Below are 21,100 nucleotides of genomic sequence, written 5' to 3' on the forward strand. Positions count from 1 at the left end.
TCCTAGCAACCGCTTTCGGCTTGTGCATGTATTTGATTGCATGAGCATGGATAAGAATGCCTGCCTTTAGTGAAATGGGCAGGTACAAGATGTATCGATCTGGTTCTTCCTGTCATTGACCGTACAGCCAATCTGTCACTTCTCCAGGCAGTGAATCACATTGACAGGATGCATTATATTTTATGAATTTCTTCCTCGTGTAGGAGACTCCTATTTGAAACACGCTTACCTTGTAAAGGCAGGCTGTGCTGTACTCTACAGCCATTGGGATATCTGTCTCGCCTTGAAAATCTGGTTTCTCTGTTGGCACTGGAGGTTTTTAACATGAAGGTCTTCTCAACCTCTCTCTGCTTTGGACTCCTGGCTTTGTTGTCTGTGATGAACCTTTTAAAATCTGCGCATGGACAACCACATCTGATCTCAGGTATGCATGCATGAATATAAAGCCCTACAGGCGAATAATCCTCATCTTTCTGTTCATTTCACTTATTTTTCTGCCATTACTGAAATAACTCTGTAATGCAGTAATATAAGTTAATCACCGAATCCTACCTTAAGTGGGTGCTGTTCTGAATTGAGTAGGCTCTGTGAAGCTTTTCTTCCATGGCAAATGGAGCCAAATCTGCCCAATGTCATACTAAATTAACTTCAGCTATCTGTTTTTTCTAGTCACAGGCATTTATTTTACATTTGTTCTATATGATCAGAAATTTGAAATGTGTAAGAAGCTATAGAGCCGGTCACAGTCCAGAAGTACCTTGGAGAAAGAAGAAGACTTCTTTCACATGAGATTATTAGTTTGATGCTTGTGAAAGATACATCTCAGAGAAAGCAGAAGATAAAAATGTACTTGCCGAGCTGAGAGGCCAGCAGTGCTGGGACAATTGATGGTGGGTGCAGCACTCAGATTAGGTATTGGCTGACTTTGTCTGTGTCACTACGTTCATACTACGCACATTAAGGAAACAATTTTACTGTGATGTCTATAAAAATGTACTACTATAAAACCTGTGAAAGTGGATTTAGGTGCTTATTACATTATAACAAAATCTTTGAAAGCATTACTTCAATGTATACAAATTGCCTGTTCTCTGTGACTTGGTCAACTTACATTTAGTGTTGATTTATTATGCAAACATGTTAACTTCTGAAATACTTGTACATTTTCTTGTTTTAAAAGCAGTGACTTAAAAATGCTGTTCTTAAAACAATACCCCTTCCAACTTGAAACTGTGGGGGTTTCTTTTTCTTTTCTCTAACCTACCTCCTTGTCAGGAAGGCACTAGACTTTTATCACACACAGCTGGACGTAGGAGGGAATTTAATAAATGTTCTGTGACATTAAGGTAAGAAAAGGGGTCAACTTTCTCACTTTTGGATCTAACTCACCTTTACTAGACCTTTGGCCCACCTAATGTGGTTTTAAAAACCAATGGAACTTACTTATTAATGAAGATTCACCTATTGACAGGTGAATACTACCAGAAGCAAATCCAAGGGTAAGTCTTGCAGACTCTGTATTCTATTGATGGCACTCACATTTTGTTCTCTCCATACAAATCACTGTATTTGTAGGTCCTTATTGCTCTCTCTGCAAAATAATGAAATTTCTGATGGTTCTGGCGTAGTGTAAAATATGTGAGGAAATATGTGGTGATCTGTGGTAGACTTTCCAACAATCATATGTGTTACTGGTCATTGTAACTCTGGTTTCATGCATCTGTGAAATATAAAAATACATATACAACTCTAAAGCATGGATAATATTCATAAACATCTTCTCTAACCTCAGGATTTCACAGGATGACTTGACTTACATGTGTCTCTAGCAGCATAATGCAAGGGTTTCTCTCTGAGACCCTCTTTGATCACAGAATCAATGGACATAAATGAAGATTATAAATGTTAAGTGATATCATTTTCTGTTCTAAATATTTCAAGGATAAAATAAGATTTTTACATATGTATATTAAATCTCCATAACAACTAGCTCAATGCTGCTACCTTTTATTCATGGAGGACTATTAAAGCATGCCTCAGTAAAAAGTGCAAAACTGGGAAATAGTTTCCCAGAAAAGGAACAAAAGACAACACAGCCAAGAAGGCTGTGAAGGAGTTATTTTGTTATATTACTATCTGGGAAGTTCCTAGGTCTCTTCCTGGTGGAATTTCTTGTTCCTGTTTATTAAAAGCTTCACATGTTCATGTGAGCAAGAAGAGAACATTTGTTAGTGCTGAGCCCCTGAGTGGTCATGGATCAGTATTTTATGTGTCTTTATCCATCATTCACTCTCTCCTGCCTGAGCACTTTATCTTCTTTTGTGACAAAACGTATCTACATTCAGATGTTTATTATGCAGATATTTTCTTCATCAGTGTTAACATGGTTCATATCATCTACTTCCAGCTGTGTGTGATAAAAAGTCTAGTGCCTTGCTGACAAGGATGTAGGTTAGAGAAAAGAAAAAGAAACCCCACAGTTTCAACTTGGAAGGGGTATTATTTTAAGAACAGCATTTTTAAGTCACTGCTTTTAAAACAAGAAAATGTACAAGTATTTTAGAAGTTAACTTGTTTGCATAATGGTTCAATGTAACAGTGAAAGTGTGTTAAAGGAACATCTTTTCTTTTCTTTTAAAGCTATAGTTATAGTTTATAAGCTAAAAATAGAGACTAGAACAGAAATGTGATTGTTTTCATATTTTTCCCAGGCTTCATCTTAATTTCTTTAGACATAATGTTTACAAAAATCTTTCCAAACTCCCTTTCTTGAGAGATTCCTGTAAGTGGTGGTTGTTTTAAGCAGGAAAGAATTTCTGAGAACAAACATCATGCAGGTATAATCACTGGAAAAAATACTGGTTAAGGCAATCAATCTGTCTTCATTTGGAAAATGTTCTACTTAGAGCCACAGAATGCAATGCAGAACACAGCTTCACATCCAACAAGCAAGAAAAGAGAGTGTATTCTTTTATAAAAAAAATTTATCATTACTATTTTTTTTTTTTTTTGGTTTTTCGAGACAGGGTTTCTCTGTGTAGCTTTGCGCCTTTCCTGGAACTCGCTTTGGAGACCAGGCTGGCCTCGAACTCACAGAGATCCGCCTGGCTCTGCCTCCCAAGTGCTGGGATTAAAGGCGTTCATTACTATTTTTTAAACATGAGATAGATAGATAGACAGACAGACAGACAGACAGTGAATGAGTGAGTGTATGATTTTGTGAGTAGAATCCAGAAGTCGGCATCAAATCCCCCAGAGCTGGAATCACAGGAGGTCATAAGCAGCCTTGAATAGGTGCTGGGAACTGAAGGTGTGTCTTCTGCAAAAGCAGCAAGCACCTCTAATCATTGTTCAAGATCTTAATCCTGTGCTGCATATGAGGGACCATGGCCCAATATTCAGTTTGCCCCAAAATACCATAGAATAGCATAGCCCAAAGTGGCAACACTTCGTGATTTAATTAATTAATTAATTAATTAATTAATTAATTAATTAATTTTTTTAGTGAACTTCCTGCAATGTGTTTAAGATTTGTATTACTTAAAATATTGGCCTCTCTCTCTCTCTCTCTCTCTCTCTCTCTCTCTCTCTCTCTCTCTCTCCCTCTCCCCGTATCTGTGTGTGTAGTTAGTAAATTATTCAGTCAGGTTCTGAGACATTTCCTTGACTGAAACTATAATACTTAACTTCACTTTCAACAATTGAGGTTAGCTCAGCTCACACACCTGCTACAGATAACCCTCGTTTATCCACTTCCTGCCCACACAGTATCAATGAAAGTGAAGAAATGAGGAGAGAAAATGGACTATTTAGGATATAAGAAACAACTTTTGATTTTTAAGGCCTTCATTTAAATTCATTGTTTTTGAATACTCATATTTTGCAGCTTGAATGAAGTCTGTTGTTCCAATTCATACTCCAGAATATAAACATATATAATGCTGAGGCATGTAGAGACCAAAGCCCTAAAACCTGTGGGGTAAATCAAGGACAGTGGAAAGAAGCCTGTATAGAATAAATTGACACTTGCTCTACCTCAAGTTCTTTAAAGTGAACCCTAGAACACAGATTGTCTCAAATGTAACACATCAAATGAAATCACAGAATGAAACTTTATGCTTTCTTTTTAAAATCAACTTTTAGTTTTTACTTCATATGTTCAAACCAATAAAAGGTGATTAAAAAATCATACAAAGGAAAATAAAATTCTCCCGCAATCCCACCACCTTTCAGGTGTATTTGACTCGCTGCCTCTCAGGAAGTTCATACATATTCACTTGTTTTTAGAATGGCTTGTCTTTTGGATCATAGACTTCCGTATCCCTCTAACATTGGTGAATATATGTGTTACGAGTTGACTGCAAATCCCAGTGACCTAGAAGCATATTCAGTGACTCATTAAACACGTTGACATTTGATTATTACAGGACATGAGCTCTTTCCAGCTAAGGAACACACAATTCATGAGAAACTCCTGCAGGCTCTGCTGAACCGCAACCCCCGTTTCCAGAGTCCCTCCCACGCTGGTGAGTCAAGAACAAGGCCTACAAAAAACAGCAGAATCACAGTCTCGCAGCAAACTCCTTGATCATCTGGCTCTTAGAATATTTCTGCCTGCTCTTCCACAATTCCCCGAGTCTTAGGTGTGGAAGTGTTTTGTAGGAATATCCCTTGGGACTGGGCTCTGTAACTCTGCATTGTGATTGGTTGTGGTTTTCTGCAGTGGTCTCTGCCCATTGCAAATAGAAGTTTCCTTGTTGAGGAGTGAGGATTACACTAATCTTTGGGTATAAGGACGAATATTTGGAATGTAGTTAGTGATTATGCCGGGTTAGTAAAGTGGGAGTATATAGATTCTCCTCCCAGATCCATGACTTCACTAGCCTTTATGTGCTATACAGAAGCCTGAAATAAAGATCACAGCATGGTTCCCTCTCAGACATCATCCGATACATCTTCAAAAGTGTTTGTATTGGTCGGGAAAAATATTAGTTTAAGAAATACATTAGGAGTGAGGATGTATCTCACTGGCAGATCTGGTGCTTTAGCATACTTGAGTTCACTCTCAAAAATATTAATACTTTTAAAAACCAGGATTGTACAAACATTGTACATTGAAAAACATTTTAATTTGAGAAATAAGTACAATTATAAAATGGAAAAATCTTCATACCCAAGTAGTAAAACTGGGAGGTTTACCATTAATATATGATTTTTAATTTTCTTCTTGGTTTGAATTTTATGGAGAATTATTATTCAGTCTCTTTCTCCATTTTATAGTGCTTCATGATAATTTCCCTATGTCAGTAAAATATTGTAATTTTTAATAAACAATACCTCATGAAAGAGCTGTATTATACTTTAAAAATCTTTGTGCTTACAGATGGACATAGGTGCTTTTTCATGCTGTAGGTTATTGTAGTTCAGCATTATACGTGTTAGAAATAGATTTAGTGTTTTGCTTTAGGAATGGGAGGGCAGCCTCAAATCACATGTAAAAGGTATTTGCCCATGGTATGTTTCTCACTTGACGATGTCTCTTACAGGTGCTGATCTGCCCAGCAAACCAGAAGACCTTAGACAGGTGAGAGTGCAAAACTGCTCAATGGTCAGTTTTAAGAACTATTAATAGGTACATTTTTGATAAGAAATATTAATATTACAGTGCAAAACTTCTATCTCTACTACAGAAAGAATGCAGTAATTCTCCAAGAAATAGACAACAAATTATACTGAGACAAAACATCACACACACACACACACACACACACACACACACACACACACACACCACAGCAATTGTGATGATCCCAGTGACCTAATCATGTTAACATTCTCTGAACTTGTCATTTGTAAAATCAGAGGACATAAGCTGGTGTTTTCTGGTTATAATTTTTAAATAGTGGAAGTTTGTTTCCTTCTTGAAGAAGTTACGTAGTTTCAGAAAATTCACCATGTAAGAACAGAAAAAGAGACATGTAACTTGGCTTCAAGCAGCTGGTTTGTAGAGACTGAGGTTCTGCCCTCTTGACAGGGAGCCCTCTCTTCTTCATCAGCTTCATTTTATCTACTCCTTAAAATCTCAAAAAGAATATTTTAATGCCTGGATTATACAATTTCTAACCTCCTTCAAATACAACTTGGTGTTCTTCCATCATTATGTAAACAGGTTGACCACTTGGAAACAGAATTAGATTCATCATTCTCTTCTGAGAAGCAAGAACTTGGGTACATGCAATATGTAGGCCAACCCTACATTGATAGAGTTGGTTTGTAAGGGTTAGGTGTTTGGAGAGCTTGTTAAATATTTAGGCTGGGTTGAATGCTGGGTGAAAATGCTGGGTGAAGTACCTCTTTTTCTTCTAGAAAGGAAAAGGACTCCTGGAAGTCCAAGCAATCACATAATTCTCTGGAGTTTATTGGTGAGGACTGATCATGTGAGGACATAAAGTTAAATCTAGCTACATAGACTGCAACCAAGCTGACTTGATTTACAAATAATGTGTGTCTTAGTTATAGTTCTATTGCTGAGAAGAGATAGCATGACCAAGGCAATTTATAAAAGGAAGTATTTAACTGGGGACTTGCTTACAGTTTAAAAGTATGAGTTCATAAACATCATCTCAGGGAGCATGGTAGCAGGCAGGCAGGCCTGATACTGAACCAGATACTGAGAGCTCATATCTGATCCAAAAATAGCAGGCAGAGAAAGAGAGTGAAATTGGGCCTGACATGGGCTTTTGAAACCTCAGGGTTCACCCCCAGTGAACACCTCCTCCAGCAAGGCCACACCTCTCAGCCCTTCCTAAATATTCCAATATAGGAGCCTATGAGGGCATCCTTATTCAAATGGCACCAACCTGTTTCTTTCTGATCTCTTGTTAGCACTCATACTTATTCCAGACAACTTCTGAATGCCAGTCTTTTTGGGCCTTTATGTATCTATTTTTTTTAAAATTTTTTTCTTATGCCTTTTCTTTTTTCTTTTCTCCTTTTTTTCTAAATCTGTCTTTCTTTCTTTTTTCTTCTCATTTTGATCTTTAATTTCTCATAGCTAAAGAAGCTGAAAGAGGGGTTGATGAAGACAAAGAATGCTGAGCTGTCCCATGCAGTAGATGCTGTAGACGACAATCTATCCTCTTCCCATACCAATAAACGAGGTAAGCTTTTATTTTTGTTGTGAAATTGACTTCCAAAAGATTCTTTCGGTAAATATCTCAATAAAAAGATAATGTTGACATTTTTCAGTCCCCTTGATGAGATAAAGATCAAAGATCATGTTTTTAAAAAAGGAGTCTAATGATAGTGTCCCAGTACAAAATGTACCCGAGCCTGTAATAGTGGCAACAGTGGATAACTAGGTCACACATTTCAGGTTTAAATGAAAGAAGTCCTTGCTTAAAATTCTCATCTACTGTTCTTATTTTTGGCTTAAAAGATTGAAGCCAGGAGGATGAAAATTGAAACAACCAAGTTTTAAAACAATGTAACTTTTTTCTTTACATAAATAAACTCCCCATTGCTACAATATTTGTCATAAACAAAGATTTGACTCAGACAGATAATGTTGGTAAGATTTTCTTTGCAATCACTAGTTTTCCATAGCTTTTCCAGGATTTTCTGGTTTATCGTCAACTTGGTTCTTACTTATGAAAAAGGAAAGATCCCATGCGTTTCTTAGTGATGTGAGTTTATTAAGGTATATTTGACTTTTCTTATCAACACTTCAATTTGTCTTTAACTTCTGTAAAAACATATTGCTGCAATACTACTAAAGAGAAAGAAGATAGTATTAACAACTTAACACATACCAGCCATTTTATATCCTGATATTTCAAAATACAATAAATGAGCCTTTAGGTTCCAGAGCCAGATGGCTTGAGTTCAAATCTTAACTTTGATAATTCCCATCTCTGTGACCTCAGGCAATTAATTTCTTATGAATTGGGTTTTTTGTCCATATATATATATAATAATTTTCATGGATTGTTAGGACTAATTTATTGTACTTAATTTAGAATGCTACATCTCATACAGTAAGTACTCTGTGAGCTTAAGTTAAAACACATTCCAGTAATTGTTCCATAATTATTATTTTATTCTTTATAATTGTTATGACTATTTTATATATGAGAGAACTGTTTTTTTTTATAAAGATTAGATTATATGCCTCAACTCAATTGATAAAGAATGTGAAGGAGAAAGTAGTATGAGATAACGTAGAGAAAGGATGGGAGGGAAGGAAATGTGAGCTTTATTAAGGATTGTTAGTTTCTACTTTGCATCATAGAAAACAATGGAAGATTCTAAGAATCAGGGATTAATTAAAAGGGAACAGACCAGAAACATTGTTGTTGCCATATGGTGCACATACTTCAAGAGAGGAGCAGAGAAGGAAACAGGAGCAGGATGGAGGCTTCTTCAGTGGTGTAGCTAGGAGTAGGTGGGCAAAAGCAAATCACAAAAGGATTTAACTATGGGCATGTATTGAGCAGTATGTCAACAAAGATTTTTGTGGAATTACATACGAGATGTAAAAGAATGGCAGGTATTAAAATGACTCTACAGCTGTCACTCTGAGAAAGAAAGAAAGAAAAATAAGGAAAGAAAGAAAGAAAGAAAGAAAGAAAGAAAGAAAGAAAGAAAGAAAGAAAGAAAGAAAGACAGGAAGGAGGGAGGGAAGGAAGGAAAGAAGGAAGGAAGAGAGAGGGGGGCTAATTTCCATTTGTCATGCCAACGATAGGTTAAGGAGGAGAAATCTTGGAAGGAGAGAAATGTTGAAGAAGGGTAGAAGCAGAGATTGCTTGCTTGCACTTTCCACTTGTGTAGTTTAGACTGAGCTGTGTATCTAATAGTCATCTGAGTCTCAGATACTTAGTGTGGCTACATGCAATGCATATAGCTCTCTACTTTCATGTCTTGCCACTATATCACCTAGAGCTATTTTAACTGCTTCCAGGGTGTTCATGGCAGAGTAAGAGTCTAGAACAGGCATTCAGGTTCTGAACTGCCTCAGTTCCAAAGTTATACTTGCTACCCCTACTGCCAGGATTAGTCATGGGCTGCCACCAACAAGTCAAGTTGGTGAATATCAGAAAGTCCTGGTTTGCACGTCACTGGATCCTTTGATCTTTCTTTTAAAAAAATGTAAACTATACTCTTCCCATTCCTGATAGCATTGTACGACCCTAACTCCAGTGGCCCAAAGTATAAATGAGTGGCTTTCCAGGGTGTGTTCCATCAGGAGCAATGTAGCAACTCTTCCTTTATAGTATTCTACACATTGAACTAAAAGGGAACTTATTCACTCCACATAAACTCAATAATTTCTAGAGGAACAGCGAGATAATAAATGAAATAATTTACCACCTTCATGAAGGAAAACAAGAGACAGAGACACTTGGAGTGATATACCAACTAGTTCTGAAATTTTGCTGGCCAGATAATAAAGGCATTTCCTGTTCTGAGAATGGAGAGTGGGTTTTCTTAGGATTTGCTAGCTTCTAGGATTTCTCCATCTATTGAATTGTTATTCCTGTTTCACTTTTCCTGAGATTTTTGCTTTTCCACTTTTAACTGTGGATATATGTCTTACTTAGGGAAATGTTTTCTTGTGAATTGCACAGCTTTCCCAGGTCTCTTCAAACTCTTACAGCTGGAGGCACAAGTTTGATTGCGTCTTAAACTACCAGAGACCGTTTTCATCTCAAGGGTCAAGGTTTCTTTTCTAATGATGTTTTATTGTATGCTTTTTTTGTTTTTTGTTTTTTAAGAAAGAAAGAAAAAGAAATCAAGAAAGCTTGTCAACTATTTTTTGCACAAATATTTCCTTAAAACATTTAAATTATTTTGCATTTTCACCCACAACTTATATCAACTTCCTTGATTCTTAAACTTAATATTCTTAGTTTAATTTTACCCATGAACTCTTTATTACAGCTGTTACTTAATGTCATTTTAAAAATCTGTTTATTTCACATAAAATGATCATCTCCAGTTTCTTCAATTTATATAGAAATGATAGAATTTCCTTATTTATGGCTAAGTACAATTCTGTATTCTCTTTCTTCCCTCTCATTTCCTACTTAACTCCCTCCAAATGTGACTGTATGTGTGTGTGTGTGTGTGTGTGTGTGTGTGTGTGTGTGTGTGTTACAGTGATAAACATGGGTGTATAGGCATCTCTATATCATGTTCATTTTGATTCTTTTGGATGTATACTCAGTTATACATCCTGTATCATATTGTAGTTCTATTTCAACATTTTAACTTTTGTGTGTGAATCTCGCTGTGTAAGTGCAGGGTATTGCAGGTATTCACAGTCTAGAAGAGGGGATCCAATACCTAAGATCTGAACATACAAGTTGTTGTAAGCTGTCCAGTGGAGGCTCAGGTCTTCTTTAAGAGCAGTGCTCTCAATCTCTGAGATATTGCTACAAGCCCTGACTGTTAATTTTTTGAGAAGGCTCCCTAATGACTTCCATGGAAGGTAGACTAATTTACACTTCTAACAGCCACAAATAATAGTCCCTCCCCCTTGTTTTGCATCCAACACTTTTTGGTTGCTGTTTTTGTTCCCTAGATGATACCTATTCTGACTAGGATGAGAAATTTGCTAAGGGACATACATGGTTTCTCTGTACTGATTTCATACTTTCCTCTAAATTGAAACTTACTCCAACACACAATGTTTACTTAAAAAGTTGGAAAAAGTATCTCAGTTGGTAGTGTTTGCGATCCAGGCAGTTACTTTTGTCAATACAGTATGTGGGGCACGGTGTCCAGTGTCCTTATAGCAAGGTAGGAAAGGGTTAAAGGAGTGTAACAGGCCTTTCCTTTCTAGAACTTGTTGAGTGATCCTGATTCTAATGGAATGAGGCTTGGTAAAGTTGAGAATATCAAGAAACATAAGGAATAGTTGGAGAATCCTGAGTCCGCCACTAATATTTTGACCTTATTACGTCATGGGCAGCAAAGTTGTGGTGGTAGTGAATTCAGTGAATAAATGATTTTGAGATTTAAGAAAGCAGCTCAGATGGGATGTATAAATTTGACATTTATCAACAAATAATTCACATCTGGTATTTTGATGGGATCATACGTGGAGTGATACTAGATGTAGAGAGAAGCTTTCTAAGGTCTGAATCTCAGATCAGTTAAAACATCAGATGTGAAAATGAGAATCAGTAAAAAGGGTTGATTAGAGGAAGGATGCATTACTGAACAAAATTCACAGAAGCCAAGAACAAACACATTTCAAGAAACTTAAGTGCATCTGAACTATGATAGCTCTAGTGAGGTAAGAGCCAATACCTGCCAGTGAATCCAGGAGCAAAGATCCTCTACAGTGGGACAACTATTATTAAGGGGTACAATTAAACAATTGGAGCCACAAACAACAAACATGTCTTATATGTGCATATGTGTTCATGTGTGTATATGTGTATGTGAGTGTGTGCAAACTCAAGTGTCAGTTTGTGTAGAGGCCAGAGAGCCCTGGCAGTTGTCATTCCTCAGATACTCTCAACTCTATTTTTTTGAGACAATGTCTCTCACTGGAATGTGAGCTTGCCAATTAGGCTACGTCAGCTGGCCAGTCAGCTGGAGAGTTCTGCCTGTATAGACAGCTCTTTTGAAGAACACTTTTCTGTGGGAGCACTTGACATTAACTAGAATGATTTAGGCATCAAGGAAAGTTTCATTGCTGTTGTTTTGTTTTTAAGCAAAGAGGTATGAAAGCATACTCCCATGTGGTAACGAACCATAAGGTGTTGTGAAGCTGGCCAGTCAGCTGGAGAGTTCTGCCTGTATAGACAGCTCTTTTGAAGAACACTTTTCTGTGGGAGCACTTGACATTAACTAGAATGATTTAGGCATCAAGGAAAGTTTTGTTGCTGTTGTTTTGTTTTTAAGCAAAGAGGTATGAAAGCATACTCCCATGTGGTAACGAACCATAAGGTGTTGTGACGATGACTGTATGAAATAGATGGCCAGGTTGGCTCATGAAACAGTACACATTCTTTAACAAGTCAGTACTGTCGGCACATCTAAAAAGTAATTACTATGAACAACCATGTATGAAGGTGAAATGGACTCCCAAGTCCAGCTTAAGGCAGTACAGTTTTCACTAACTGAAATAATTTTCCTTAAAAATTTAATGTGTAGTCATTAGATAGCTGCTATAAGTATAGTTGCTCAATACTGAACACAAGTGTGAATTAGACAGACGTGAGGGGTCAGCAGCGGTTAACCTGGCGGGAATTTAACTTGATGAGAAAGATAGATGATTTGGATGCATGGAGGAATTGACTCTATTAATAGTACCACTCATTGTAGTGGGTAGCTCTTCCAGCTTTGACCTGGAAGTACTACCCCCAGTGAGGCTTTCGGTAGCTGTCATGCCCTACCTATGACCTGCCCCTGAGGTGGAGCCCAGAAGGGAGTCCTTAAGACCCAAGATCTGGATTTGCTGGCTCTCTTGGTTCCTGGTGATCCTGGGTGCTGGATGGTAGACCGCGTGGAGTTCTCCAGAAAACACTGCTGGACTTCACCTCCTGGATCCTGTAAATTATCCCTTTACTCGTTGTAAGATATCCCCCAAAATAAACCTCCCCTTTTAACTATGTGGAGTTAACTTAATTTCCTCCAATAACTCATGGCAGTCCCTTTCAACCAGGCCCAAAATATTTCTCCAAACTCTATTCCACTGCAAACTTAGCTGCAGTGCTATGTGGTTTAAACCTTGGCTCTGTGTCAGCTTTTATTTTTGTGCCAGACAGAGATAGCCAAAGATATCTGGAGGAACAAACGGCGCTATGATGATGACTTTCCATAACACACTATTAAAGGAAGACTGGATTAAAGGGCCACGTTCTCAGCTCAGATCTGAAAATAGACTCCTGCCTTCACAGGAGCCGAATGCAATTTTTTCAGAAGGAGAGCTACAGCTCTACCTACTGAAGACTTAAAATGACTCACCCATGTGTTCGAGGACTGAAATGATGCTAAATTTGGTTTTTATTTTTCTGAAGTAGTGTAATGTGTTCAGAATATTAAGGCTCAATGTGATGAAGAATAAGTTACCTAAATATCATTTTGTTGGTTGCAAGGTGATTATGAAGCTCCCATTTTTCTTCCCTTAATAAATGGAGGACCATTTAGCCCCACCTTTTACTTATACGACTTCCTCTTTAGCATTTCAGTTATGCAAAATGTGAAATGGAAGTGTGTGTCTCCTAGGTCAGCCCCTGTGGTCCTTGGATTGTATTATGTGCATTATAATGCATAATAGTGGTGACCCATAAAACTAGCATGGTAGGAGCATTCTCTAATTTATACTACCCATTTTAATCATAACCTCTGGGTGGGTGGTATTATGAATGTGACATATGGCTAGTATAATGAAGAACCTGAATTATTAACTCATTTAATTTTAAGCCCACATAAAGCAAGTGGCTACCATATTGACCATAGTTTTGTTTTTTTTTAAATGGTATCCATCTCTTTTTGGAATACATATACTATTTTATTCAAGTGGATGCTTAAAAAAATCCTTCTAATAATTTGCTTTGTTTTCTTCTTTAGCTTGCTTTTGGAAATACTGTGTCTGAGTCTTCTCTGGATATCCAAAAGAAAAGAACACTTAGATAGGATGATATTCTCTTGCTTGAAGTTTATCTTTGCATCAAGCCTTAGGAAACTGGCTCTTGTTCCGCACATCACTTTTCTCACTTTCTCACCTGCTCCTGCCTGGGTAATGGTTTGCTGAACGCTCATGTGGTAAAGAGAGACACTGGCTACACTCTGGAATGGAACTGACCACCAAAATGGCTTTGAGCTGAAACTGAAAGTGTTTGATTTATTGTATAACTCCTCTCTCTCTCTCTCTCTCTCTCTCTCTCTCTCTCTCTCTCTCTCTCTCTCTCAATGCTGCTTTCAATGCTTTGTTGTTGGCTGTCAATAAAAATATTTTGAAAAGCATCTTAGAAAGTGAAAATAAATTATATTATCTCAACTCATGTGGGAAATACGCATTTATGCCTCTTTCTTATTTTGAGGATTGTGCTTCTTTTGGATTAATTGGGGCAGTTGCTATGGAGAACACTAAGAATGAATACATTACTAAGGAACAGAGATACATGTTTTACCTAACCACAGAAGAAAGTAATACTAGATTTCTCAGAAACAGTATGTAAAGAAAATGTTGATAAAACAATTTGCTTTGGGGTTTCTAATTTCTCACGTTTGCTTCCTCCAGAGCATTAGGAACTCTTTGACACTCTCTGCATGCTTAGAACAGGTGGGACTCTGTGTGCTCTGAAACAAAACTCCCCAAAATGCATTGGCTTTTCCTTGTTAGATTTAATTTCCCATGGTTACATTGTTTTTCCTTACAGCTGAACAAGCCTGTTTAATTAATTCCAGCCTCAGAGTTTAGGTTTAATTTTGCCTGACAACCTCTCTGACACAGAGGCATTCTCAAAGTAACTTTTGAATTAAAGAATATTGGTGACTACACTATTATGTGGCCCACATACATTCCGTTTTCTTTACAATATTGAGAAGTGCATTTTTTTAAATCTATGTATTTCCGTGTGGTGCTTAATGATACAAAGTATTTCATAAAAGAGGATGGTAGAATTTATTAAACTAGCATTTAATAAAAAAGAACAAAGCCCTGTGATAAGGCTGAGGATACCTGAATAATGAAGACAACTTAAAGCCTAGTGGGGTAACACCTAATAAACAGAGACCCAAGTGAGGTCTTTTAAGACAATGACAAAGGAAATTATAATGATTAGGGGTAGGATAGAGGAACTCAGCTGGGAAGGTCATGCAAAGTGGCTAAAGAAAAGAGCAAGCCCTCAAGGTGCTGGAGAAATGGGGAACTAGCAAGTGCAAAGGCCGAAGTAGGAAGGACTTGACATCCTTGAAGAAGGAAAAAAGTCAATGTGCTTGTGGTCAGTGAGCAAAGCCTATGAAAGTGCCATAAGTTAGGCAGGTGGGTTATAACCCACAAGGCAAAGACAACGGGCTGGTATTTCATTCTAAACCAACCAAGAAACAAATATAAAAACAAAAAAACTCTCCCCTGATGGATGGAAAGCAGAACAAGACCAGCACATGCTTTAAGTCTCTGAGATATGACTTCCCACTCTGGAACCACAGAGGATGCCACTTCCCTTCATCTGTCAGCAAGGACAAGCCATGGTACACAAGTGATGTCCATCTGACCACAAGGCTCTTACCTACATCTCTCCCGGAATGAGCTTGGCTTCCTTCTAGAGTACAAATTTCAATGTTTGTTAACTCTGCACTTATGTAGAAGATTTTTCTACAAATGGTGTTGTCTTCTTAAAATCTAAAATCTGAAAATGTAGATGTCAGATTGGATTAAAACTAGATTTCACATTAAATAAAAAAGAAAAGAAGAGGAAAATGAAGGGACCAGCCTTAAGTACCATGCCTGGCGTACAATGTATGCACTTTCTCAGGACCACACAAATACATAGGAATAAGCAAGAGGAGATGAGAATTAAGGATGCTCCTGTGTACTTACAAGAGCTGTGAGCACAAACACAAGGCTGTTATGAAGATTAAGACTCCAGCTATTTTCATTACACATTTATTTACTTTGGAAGATATTCTAGCACATTGAAACTTATGCATCGAACACAATGCCACTGTTGCTTTTTAGAAGATTGAATTCAGTTTTTAATAATTTAAGAAATTTAATTCCCCAGATGATATGGAGATTAAAGGTGAAATTTGATAAATTTTGTGTAGTGTAAATTTGAAGACACTGTAGCTTAGAATTACATCCTTGCATGCAAAGTTGGTTATGTAATTAACACTAGAACTCAGAAATTCTATTTACATATTCATTTGCTCTATGTATCTCTATTTAGAAACAAGGAGAAAAAGGCAAAATATATATAGCTTTAAATCACGACTTTTTAAATTGCTGGCTCCCCAGGGAAATACAGTTGAATCTACTGTTATATATTGTATTAAAAACAAATGAGATAAGACATCCCATTTTAACATAACTGATGTTTAATTTATCATTAAGAAGACTCCATTTCAACTAGAATAATGCTTTTTATATTTCTATTCTTTTCAGTGTGGTAGTAAAAACTAAGATGCATGAATTAAAGTAATTTTAAGTTGAGAAGGTGTTTTTCTTCTTTTCTTCATTGAAATTTGCATTATGAGACAATTGCACTCTGTGCTCCATTTATGAATGGAGCATAAATCAATGTTGTTCTCTTACTTTGAATTAGATGTGATTGCATGTTTTCTTTCTTCTCTTTCTCTTTCTTTTTTCCTTCCTCCCTCCTGCCTTTCCTTCCTTCCTTCCTTTTTTCCTTTCATTTCTTCCCTTGTTGCTTTCTCCTTTTGAAACAGAGGTCTCATGTTGTCCAGCCGAGCCTCAGACTTTCTACTTAGCTGAGGGTGGCCTTGAATTCCTGATCTTCCTCCTCTTATCTCCAAGTGCTGGGATTACAGGCATGAGCCACCATATCAATTAGACAGGAAATTTGTCTCTTTCATGCTAGGTAGGCACTCTGCTGTTTATCTCATAGCCTATTTTTTAAATTAAGTAATGCAGGAAATCCATTTGTACAGCTCAAACTTCAAACTTCAATATGAGATATTTTAGCCTAATAGTGATTTCAATGTCTTTTATCAAGGCATGAAGCTCTACTTGGTTGGATTGGTAGCTTATAAACATCTAATGGAGAGAAAAAGAAAAACAAAACAAAACAAAAACAAAGCTTCTAACATGGGAAACATTTGTACAGTCCACCCCAATGCTGGGAAAAATAAACAACAGAGACAGTAATTTCTTTTCAAATAAATCTATTAAATTCAGAGTTTTGCAGAACATTACACATAGGCCAATTATATTGACTTTCCTTATATTAACTTTTAGATATTAGTTTCTAAAGAATACTATCACTCAACTTTCTCAAAAATTTATTTCCCTTTGCTACAGCCATCTACCACACTTGAAGCAAACATTCACTTGCTGCCTTTTCTCCAAGCCTAGAGTGAAGATTTTCAGCAATTTTGCACATTTCAGAAAAGTTAAAAAGCCCTATATAAATCATCATGCATTCTGTACATATGTTCCTTTTTTTACATCTTCAAATCTTTAAACCCTAGGTTTTTAGAAAGCACATTGGGTAGCTGAATTGTAAAAGCATTAATGGCAAGAGAATGCATAATATTTGACAAATGTTTTAAAAGGTAGGTTTAGGGGCCATGTTACAATTTATGAATCATTAAAACAATATTCTCAAAGATATTCATGCACTGAAATGCTCTGCACAACTCAACTAAAACCATAGCAACACTAGGAGATGATGAATTGAGGTTCTAAAGCTTTGGGAAGGTTTGCAGAAGATTAGTTCCTCAACAATTTAACCAGCAGGGAGGAATGAAGAACTTCACTGAAGCATCTTCTCTGAGTTCTGTGCAAGTCAGATGCATCTAGAAAAGTGAAAGTTGAAGGTGTTAAAATGGTTTTTACACTCTGCAGATCAGATGAAATTCCACAATTTCAACAGTGAAGATGTAATCCTTTAATCATGTGGTACTTCGAGTCAGCTTTTAGTTACATGTCATATTTTATACCATAATGTAAAGTAATTATTTCAAGTATCTGTGAATTAAAAGAGCATTTGTGATGAGTAAGCTAAGAGCCTATGCTCAAGTTTTAGTGAAAATTATAGTATTTGTCAGTTCTTTCTTGAGATATCAACTATACCAAATTTCTCTCCAGGTTTTGATCTTAGTTCAAAGGGTGTTTCATGAAAAACATTTGGATAAAGAAAAATTGACTAGAGTTTGTTTAGTTTTAGGTATACATTGATAACTGTGTATTTTGCTCCTGATACAGAAATTTAACCTTGCTCTATCTTTTACACCTGCTGGATTTCAGAGTTCTATTAACTTATATGAACAGTGGTGTCAACATCATGCTAAGATAAAATTGTTAATCTATAACAACAATATCATTAGAAGAAAGTCTTAATTCCAGTAGCAGCAAGTGGTTGCCACATCAATGGTTGTGTTTCTAATGTCATGAAGCAGGCAATCCTGACTTCAATACTGGTTTCTAATTCCACCTAGAAAAGCTACAAAAATGTGGACAAAATATCTGTTGAATGTGAGTTGCTTAAGCCAATGCCTCTACTGTCCCAAAACTCTATTATGACATAGGGCTGATTGGAATAAAACATGTAAATATCAGATTATATTCCTTTCCAGAATATAACAGAAAAGAGATTGGCCCTTTCTCTGGAAATTTGTTAATTTCTAGTAGTTGTTTGTGAACTTGACCTTAAACCAAGCCAATTTTCTTTGAATAGGGAGCAGTTTCACATTTAGTGTGAAAACTCAAAGTGAAACCCAGAAGGGAAAAACCCACGACTAAGCCTCCTCCAAGGGAAAGCACTTCAGCCCCCACAGAACTGAAACAGAGACAGAGTATGCTTTCTCTGTGGTTTGCCCTGTGACAAGTTAGGGCTGGAGTATAGCTTAGGGGTATTACACTTGCTTGGCATGTGAAAGACCTTGGATTTGATCCCTGGCACCAACTGATTGACCCCAAAATGACCAGTTATGCTCTCAACCAACATCAATAGTCTGGAATCAAGAAAACTTGGTGGGTTATAAAGATGATATTGGCCTAGAGAGTGAAATATCTGATGTCTCCACCTTGCTCTGCACAAAATCTGTAAAATGTGGATTGCACCAATGTCAGTCAACAACTCAAATTTCCTAAATTGTTTGGGCTAAACAAGACTTTATGTTCTCAAATCTGTAATTATTTAAGTGTTTGATGTTACTTAACAATGCTCAAATTATTTTTTATTAAGAAAATTTTTTATTCATTCTATATACCAACCACAGATTCCACCCCCATCCCTCCTCCCGCTCCCCCTCAGCTTTCCCCCCAGCCCACCCCTCTTCCCCTCCACCGAAAAGGTATGGCCTCCCATGGGGAGTCAGCAAAACCTGGCAGATTCAATGCTCAAATTCTTATCTTGTAAATGCCATGCTGTACAAATTACGCCCACTGTTTAATTCAAAGGAATATTGTGATAGTAAAAAAATATTAGAAATAACAGAAATTTGAATGAAAATTATCTATTATTTTATAGGTTTTGTTATCCACTCAAATCACAAACTTTCACTTGAGGAAATAAATGTTTGAGAAATCTTGGTGATAATGGTGGGAAATTACAAAAATATAATGACTGAGAAGATGAATCCACAGTGACAGATGGAGAAGAGAGAAATGTGTGAAGTTGAGTTTTCTTCTGAGCCTCATGTGATATTGCTGTCTTCAGGTTTGACTAGGAAGAGCCATACTTACAAAGACACTCTGAAGTTTGTTAAGTGGACTGTAGTTCACAAATTTATGTGTCATTACTGTTTCTGGACATGAAAGCACCTAGGTTATCTCCTGTCTGTCCAGAGTTCCTATTGTGTGAATATTCATATGAAAATGCGTTTCTTATATTGGCTCTCATGTGTGTTTTGGGAAATTCAGAAATATTAAAGCATATGATAATGAAATCAGTGAGAATTATGTCAATCTCAGGGTCATGTTAATGTATCAGAAAATTGGAAGATGTGCCCTTGATTCCAGGAAGTACTTGGCTTTTTTAATTCCTGTTCAACTGTAAGTGGGGCAGTTGTTAGCAGACCCAAGGAATGATCACATTTATTATATTTCTAGATATGAGGTAAAGAGCTCCATGTGAAGGTAGTGATGTTCAAAAGACAGTGTTCCTCTCACCCATCAGTGCATAATAGTGTTTTTATGGGGACTCAGTGACCACAGAACATCAATAGCAACAAATTTTTGGGCATCAACACTTCTTTTAATTAAGTCATTATCATAAAATGTTGAGCCTCATTATGACTTTAGAATATTTGAAGGGAACGAAAAACTATTATAAATTATGAAAGGATGAGGCCAAAGTGGTAAAAGAAGTAGAACACAGAATTCCCATGTCTTTGTACTGAGATGGTTACAGCAGTTGCAGGTCATTGGAATTATCTGGAAGGAAGGACGGACCTCTCATAATCTTTTTTGGAAGAAAACATATTGCCTCTATTTCAAAGTCAACAAACATTTATTGTTCGTGATATAATATATTTTAATGAAATAAAAAAGTGATTTATTGTGCTCTTCTAGTTTTCTTCCTATCACTCTCTGGCCAAAAGCTACTTGGGGAAGAAACTTGGTTTATACTTCCAGGTCACAGTCCATCACTGAGGGACAGCAGGGCAGGTACACAAGGCAGAAACCTGGAGGTAGAAATCAAGAAGTGCCGTTTACTGGTCCACTGTCCAGTTTGCGCCCATGCTCATACTTAGCTAGTTTTCTTACATAGTCCAAGACCCTAGGGATGGTATGCTTCACAGTAGGCTTGGCCCATATGCCCACAGGCCAATCTGATCCTGGCAATTTCTCAGTCAGGCTTTCCTCTCAGTGAGATTTTTGCTGTGTCAAGTTAACAATTAAAGTTAACTAGGACAGATGTTAGTTATAATCTTAACCCTTACTTGCATATTAACATTAGACAATTGCACAGGTTTATGTGAAAATTGCTAAATTTATTTTTTATGAAGCATTGGGATGGGTGACTTTTCTATTTGAAAGGTAAAATTTGGTGTCCCTCAAGTGTGTCCAACCAACAACTTTTGAGCTGCATGTGCCTAGGGGTATCTATGAATGCAGCACAATATAAACTGTAAACTTACTTGAATTATTATAAACTTCATGCATGTATAAAATTTTAAAACTTGATTGTACATTGAGTGTGAATTTTGAAGGTAAATAAAAATGTCATCTTGCTATGTCAAAAATTTGGACACTCTTGTTGGGATGTTTGTTTCCTTTCTAAAAGTCCTCTAAATTATTTAGCATCAGTACATTATCTAAATAAATATTTGCAAATGTGTATATATATATATATATTCTAAAAACTATATATACTAATACACACACACACACACACACACACACACACACACACACACACATATATTCTAAAAAACCAAAAAAGGACATTTACAT

The 21,100-nt window shown here is 36.7% G+C and overlaps 1 protein-coding gene across 1 annotated transcript; it reads left to right on the plus strand.

The window, feature by feature from the left end:
- The first annotated feature begins 324 nt into the window (after positions 1-324).
- Positions 325-13,610, plus strand: Uts2b (urotensin 2B). The gene is made up of 5 exons (XM_059277026.1): positions 325-424; positions 4,428-4,526; positions 5,547-5,584; positions 7,055-7,160; positions 13,585-13,610. Exons 1-5 carry the CDS (start codon positions 325-327, stop codon positions 13,608-13,610), a joined length of 369 nt encoding a protein of 122 aa, XP_059133009.1.
- The last annotated feature ends 7,490 nt before the right edge of the window (positions 13,611-21,100 follow it).

This window comes from Peromyscus eremicus, chromosome 12, assembly GCF_949786415.1.
Source record: "Peromyscus eremicus chromosome 12, PerEre_H2_v1, whole genome shotgun sequence".
Taxonomy (NCBI): domain Eukaryota; kingdom Metazoa; phylum Chordata; class Mammalia; order Rodentia; family Cricetidae; genus Peromyscus; species Peromyscus eremicus.